Genomic DNA, 7,088 nt, shown 5'->3' on the forward strand with positions numbered 1-7,088 from the left:
TTTCTGAATGTATGAAATAAACAGTGCATATTTGAAGTTGTAACTTTAGAATGTTGGCTCCTGAAAGAATAAGGAAAAAGAAAAAGTATTATTGATGATCTAAAAAAATCCATAAATTGATTCTTGAAGCAAGAAAAAGCAGCAAAAAGAAAAAGAAAAGCTTGCATGCAAAAAAAAAAGTAGCAAAAAAAAAAGAAAGAAAATAAATAAAAAAGAAAGAAAAACTTACTTCATGTGATGTGGTATCAAAGCACGAACACTTCTATCAGGTGCTTAATAAACTATGTGAATTTGAGTAAGACAGTTATTCTATAGGGTCTGACTTGTTCCTCAACCTATATTCTAAAGGAATGTTTGTATTATAAATTACCCATTGGTGGAGACTAAGTTTTCTGTTCCCCTAACTTTGTTTGATTCAACTTGATGCAAATTTAATCTTTATCTTTTCTATATCTGTTGTATCAATCTATTAAATAATACCAAATAAAAGCCTTTTCATTTTGTTTGGAGATCCTCTTGATTGAATGTTTCTTATGTGTTTGGTATATGAAAAGTATCATATTATATTTCTTGTCACTAGAAAGGCTTTTATTAGTCTTTGGTGAGGGGATTAATCCTTATCACTAGAAAGCTATGCCTCTTCAAATGCAATGTAAATATAAATTATAGGGAGAATTTTTCTTTGATTCATTGTTACATGTCACATATGTTCCTATTGGTTCTGTTCTAATCTCTTTTAACCAAGCCAATTAGATGAAGTTTGAGGCTTTTAAATTGGCACTATAATCTTCTTGTTTTGGTAGGGGAAGGAAAATAAGCACAATAATATAATTTCCATTATTCATGTTTTTTTCCAATCATTTACTCTTTCTCACGTTCTGTTCTCCCTCCATTTACCATTGAATGAAAAATTGCAGGTTGTTAAAAATGTTGCTTCTCAATCATTGGAAGTGAAGAAGCACATGTACTATTGACCCTATTGATCAATAGTCTTATTGACCCTAGAAAAATGTCCTATTGACCCTCAAGTAGTTATACCCCAGTTTCATGAGCTGTAGTATTATAAAATGTTAAATTTTGTTAGATAATGAATTGTTGTTATGAGGCCATCATTCTCTTGCTTTTTCTGTTTCATTCTTTAGGCATCCAAATGAAGAATAGCTATCAATTAATTGTTTCCAGAAGGACCTGGGGGACACAAATCCATTGGTCCAGGCATGGGCACTTCGTGCCATGGCAGGAATTCAAATCAAGTGGTCAAAATGATCTTGGACAAGTGGCTAATGACATGAAGTATAAAGCTGAAGATGCTGCCTCGAGGGCTATAGAGTCATTCAAATCTACGGCATCCGGTATTTGCTCGATCTTTGCACTTTCTATTATGATTCTATTGTGAATTCAACTTTGATGCAATCATCATATTGTGTTACATAGTATATAGTATATATGGTTAAGTCTCTCACACTTAATCCTAGAATGGCCTTTGTCTTGTTTATTTAGGAGCTTCAGAGTATGCATCTCAAAGGGTAGCAGATGCTAGGGAAACAATTTCAGGAGCCATGGGGTATGAAAGGGAAAATGCTGGCCAGGCTTATGACGGAGATGGCAAGATCATCAGAATGCCAACAGATAGAGAAACTGATGCAAAAATCATGATGCAATAAGCCATGGGTAATGCTAGAGAAAGAATGGCAGATACCTATGAGAATGCTAAGCAGACGATGTCCTCCGCGTCGGACAAGGCTTCAACCATGGCACAAAATGCTAAAGATAACATGGCCGAGTCCATGAGTTACGGAAGAGATAGAGCAGCCAATGCTTATGAGGAGGGTAAGCAGAAAATAAACATGGCTTCGGATATGATGTCAGAAAAATTGTATGATGCCAAGAACTCGATGGGTGGGGCGGTGGAATATGCCAAGGACAAAGCAAACAATGCTTATGATAGAACCAGAGAGAGAATGAGGATGGCTTCATAGAGAACCTACGATGTAAAGAATAAAGTAAAAGGAGCAATGGAGTATGGAAGAGATAACGCAGGTGATGCCTATGATGGAGCCAAAGAGCAAATGAACGTGGTTGGAGATAGGGCCTATGATGCTTGAGACAAGATGGGTGGGGCAATGGAATATGGAAGACAAAAAATGGCAGAAACTTTTGACCAAGCTAAGCAAGAAGTTGATCAGGCATACCAGTCAGCAAAGGATACCATGTCCAGGGAGGCTAAGGATCGTTACGAAGCTGCCAAGGAGAAAGTTTCAGATGCCACAGCGAATCTTGGAGCTTCCATGAGGAACACCCAATATCTATGAGGGTATGTTAAGTTCCCTACATAAAAATATAAGAATGTGTATTTCAGTTAGTCTTTTGTCTTTTTCTGCAAAGCTATCGAGTACTATTTTCTTCTTGTAATGTGTTTGTTTTGTTAAGAGATGCAAAAGCACTTGTTAAACTCTTTCCTTATGAAAATGGGAACACAAGTCATGTGTTCTTGTCCCTAATGGTAGGAGATGTATTAGTGTAGATTCACACAGGTTTTGCACTTTGCAGCCCACTATAGGTTATGTATCTAGACTAAGATAATATTGTGCAGTTAGTGTATCCTGACTTTGATTATGTTGTTGGGCCCCTTTATTAACATGCGTGATTTGTCATATTTGTTATAATGAAAGCATAATCATCATATCAACGATGCATGGTGTTATTAGAGGCAATCCCATCTTCCAACACTACCAAAGGAAATTTAATTTCCTGCCCGTGCAGGCCAAAAAATTATTTGTTTAATACGGTAAAAACGACGGTTAAAACTACATTTTTAAACGATAAAAAATGTCATTTTCATCCGGTAAAAATGGCGGCTTGTAACTGCCATTTTAAACACATGAAACGTCTTTTAAACACGGTAAAAATGGCGGTTTTAAAAGCCGTTTTAACCAATAAAAATGTTATTGTCAGGGTAAAAATGGCGGTTCAAAATGCCATTTTAACCAACTAAAAATGCCGTTTTAATCCGGTAAAAATGGCGGTTTCAAAGCCATTTTAACCAACAGAAACGCCATTCTGTTAGGGTAAAAATGGCAGTTCATAAACGCCATTTTAACCAACCAAAAATGCCGTTTTACCTTGGAAATAACGGCGGTTTGAACCGCCGTTTTAACCAACCAAAAAAACCGCCGTTTTATTTGGAAATAATGGCGGTTCGAACCGCCGTTTTAACCTATCCAAAAACTGCCGTTTTAACCCAGAAAATTGTGGCGGTTTTCTGAAAACCGCCATAATAACCAGAATGGCGCCCAGAATTACGTCACTTCCTAAAACCGCCGTTCTTGGTAATAATGGCGGTTCAAACCGCCATAAATACCCAAAAAAACTGCCGTTTTAACCAGAATTTTTTGTAGTGTCCTCCTCACTACACTCCTTAGTTGATCCTTCACATCACTCAAGGAAGATGTCTTGATTGTTTGAGCGTAGCAAGGCTAAGCGGTTCACCGCTTCAGCTATGTTTGCCATGAACTCCCCTTGCTTCTTTCGGAACCCTTCTTGCTCTTGGAAGAATGCTTGAAGGTCTTGTTGCTCTTAAGACAAGGGTTGGAGAACTTTACAATTAGGAAAAAAAGAAGGTTCAATGGTGGAGAGAAAGGTTGTTTAGTTGAAAGGTGTGTTATGTGGGTGAGGGTATTGAGGTGGTGTGTAAGGAGGTGATGGTTCATATGGTTGGTGGCAAGGTGTATAGACATTTTGATTCCATAGATGTGGATGGTGTGGTGTTTGAAGGATTGGTGTTTGGGGGTTGTGTAGGGGGTACCGTTCATACCTTTGGGTTTGGTATGCACATAAGGGAGGGTTTGGCTCGTTGTAGTCTGGGGAAGATTGCTCCTCCCTCAATTAATTCTCCCATTCCATGATGCAATCCCAATTTGAATTCATCATACCCTACAATACAATCACAACTAAGTTCCAAGCAACAAGGGTGATAGCTCATAGAAAAAGTAGAAAAGAAAAGCAAAAGACATAAATACACAAGAAAAATAAACACCTAAGTATTAACAAAAACAACCAAACAACCAAAAATAAGATATTTACACTATTGACATATTCATAACAACCAAAAACATAACACCGATTGTATCCCCAGCAACGGCGGCAAAAACTTGATGATGAAAATTATTGTTGATCTAGAATTTTACAAAATAGAATCTCTTCGTTGCAAGTATAGCCCAAATCAACAACTAACTTCCAACATCAAAGTTTAATTTTTCGAATACAAATTAACTAGAGTAATTCAACCTCGGATCATTCTCCCTAGGAATGCAATTGAGATGTCACTTTCTTAGTTGTGAGGAAAAGGGGTTTTGAAATCAAGGAACTAAAGATTAAAAGAACTAAGATATAAAAGAACTAGTAAATTATCAAAAAGGAAATTAATGCAAGTAAAAAGGAAGCATAAAATGCATAAAAAAGCCTTGACTTGGGAATGAGAATTAAGGAATCCTATTATCGTCATAACCACAACTATGGCAACTATGATGAGTCAATCTCGCTTCGTCAACTCCTAACATCGAGGAGTAAGTCAAGCAAGTATAATTGACCGTAATCCATAAGTCCTAGCTAACTTACTAATTTCTTAGTAAAAAGCTAGCGTCAATGGAAACGAGAATCAACTAACTACCCAAGAATTACCACTAAATGTCGGACATTATGACTCTAGTATCCTAGGAACTCATTTCCCAAGCCAAGGTGTGAAAATATACTCAAAATTACCAAGTGGCATTTTCACAAACACTTGGTGGGCATAAAACCAAAACATAGGAAATTGCAAAGGAAAATAAAAACTATAACCAACTATTTACAATATCAACAATAAACATTCAATCAAGCAAATATAAACCATAAAACACAAAATTCATCAACCAAAACTTCAAGAAACTAAAATTGCAAATATTCACAAGTTCCTTGGTGGTATAGAATTTCACCATTGAAATCTCGTTGCAAGTATAGTTCTAAACCAACAAAGAATCCTCACATGCAAAAATTTGAGTTGTCACATGTACAAACCCCAATGAAAATTAACCGAAGTATTTAGACTCCGGGTCATCTCACAAGGAATTGCAATGAAGTGATCAATTATTGGCTATGAAAATGCAACGGGGGTTTGATTTTATAGTTTGACAAGAAAAGTAAAGGGGCAAGAATTTAAATGACAAGAAGAATAAATCAAGCAAGTAACTAAAGAAAGCAAGTAATAAAGAGAGACATTCATGGCAAGGACTTGAGAATATAGGCTTTCTATCCTAGTCATTAATCATAACAATACTTAACAAGAATTTATCTTATTTCGTCATCCCCAATGTTGGAAGAAGGTGTAGGTTATCTTTCATTAGAGAAAATCAAACAAGACTAGTTAATCTCAAGTCAAAAATTCTAATCAACTCACTAATTGAATTAGCAAGAGATTAGAGTCATTGAAAATGATATTAACTAACAACTCTAGATCACCAATCTAAATTGGATATTAATGACTCAAGATTGCCCAATTACTCTTCCCAAGCCAAGAATGCTCAAAATCTACTCTAAAGCCCAACCAAGCATTTTGTCAAACACTTGGTGGGTGTACAAGGAAAGCATAATAAATGTGCAAGAATAATAAATCTACCAACTACCAATTGCAAGAAAAGTAAGATCACAACTTAAATCAACAATAAAAGAACATCAAACATTAAATTGCATTAAATGTAAACCAAATCCAACATGAGTTCATCATCACAAAAGAGAGCATAAAAGAAAAATTAACACTACAAACTAAGAGAAGGAAAGTGTAGAAGCAAGAATTCATAAAGGAAATGAGATGAAATCATGAAATTGGACCTAGATCTAAGATGGAAATGTCCTAAGAACCCTAATTCTAGAGAGAAGAGGGAGCTTCTCTCTCTAGAAACTAACCTACATGATGCTAAGTTACAAACAATTGCTCCCCCCTTGCCCAAGCTTGAATTCTTCATGAAATAGCATCAGAAATGAGTTGGATTGGGCCTAAAATGAGCTACAAATCGCCCCCAACGAGTTGCCCAAAATGGACCCACACTAATCCATCGGTGCGTGCACGTCATGTATGCGTACGTGCCTCTATACGTCAGGAAACTATGGTAAATTTTATATCATTTTGAAGCCCCAGATGTTAGCTTTCCAACACAACTAGAACCGCCTCATTTGGACCTCTTTAGCTCAAGTTATGGTCGATTGAGTGCGAAGAGGTCAGGCTTGATAGCTTTGCGATTCCTTCATTTCTTCATGAGTTCTCCCACTTTGCATGCTTTTCTCCTCACTTCTTCCATCCAATACTTGCCTTATGAACCTGAAATCACTCAACAAACATATCAAGGTATTGAATGGAATTAAAATGAATTGAATTTAGCTATTTTAAGGCCTAAAAAGCATGTTTTCACACTTAAGCACAAATTCATGGAGAATTGCAAAACCATGCTATTTCATTGAATAAATGTGGGAAAAGGTGATAAAGTCTCCCAAATTAAGCACAAGATAAATCACAAAATTGGAGTTTATCAAATCTCCCCACACTTAAACCAAGCATGTCCTCATGCTAAGAATAAAGAAGGACAAGAAAAGGGTATGAACATTTATTCAATGCAAACAAACTATATGCTCCTATCTATATGCATGCAACTAAATGCAAAATGATTCTACCTACTTGATCAAAAGTAAATCAATCTCCAAGAATATATATCAAGTAGGGCTAACTGGCTAAGTAGTATGATAACTCATGAATTCTACCAATTCAAATATCAAAATGAAGTTCAAATAGACTTGCAAGAAGAAAGCTCATGAAAGCTGGGAACAAGGAATTGAGCATCGAACCCTCACCGGAAGTGTATCCGCTCTAGTCGCTCAAGTGTATAGGGTCGATCACTCAATTCTCTTCTACTCATGCTTTCCAAGATTTATTTTTCATCTAACAATCAACAATTATTCAATGCATGCATACATTCATCATGAGGACTTATTCATACGTTGTAATAGGGCTAGGGTAAAGGTAGGGGTGCATATGGTCAAGTGAGCTTGAAATTTGAATC

The 7,088-nt window shown here is 36.3% G+C and overlaps 1 protein-coding gene and 1 long non-coding RNA gene across 2 annotated transcripts; both read left to right on the forward strand.

Annotated features, from left to right (window-relative positions):
- On the forward strand, positions 218 to 1,336 carry LOC110272057. The gene is made up of 3 exons (XR_002362982.1): positions 218 to 269; positions 918 to 1,028; positions 1,143 to 1,336. It is a non-coding gene; the product is annotated as an uncharacterized LOC110272057 (long non-coding RNA).
- Positions 1,555 to 2,666, forward strand: LOC107640597 (late embryogenesis abundant protein, group 3-like). The gene has a single exon (XM_021123862.1). It carries the CDS (start codon positions 1,668 to 1,670, stop codon positions 1,977 to 1,979), a length of 312 nt encoding a protein of 103 aa, XP_020979521.1. The 5' UTR covers positions 1,555 to 1,667; the 3' UTR covers positions 1,980 to 2,666.

The sequence above is a fragment of the Arachis ipaensis genome, chromosome B05, assembly GCF_000816755.2.
Source record: "Arachis ipaensis cultivar K30076 chromosome B05, Araip1.1, whole genome shotgun sequence".
Classification (NCBI taxonomy): Eukaryota; Viridiplantae; Streptophyta; class Magnoliopsida; order Fabales; family Fabaceae; genus Arachis; species Arachis ipaensis.

Excerpts from the sequence above, each read along its gene's own strand:
- LOC107640597 (XM_021123862.1), top strand. The coding sequence starts at position 1,668 with ATGGGTAATGCTAGAGAAAGAATGGCAGATACCTATGAGAATGCTAAG.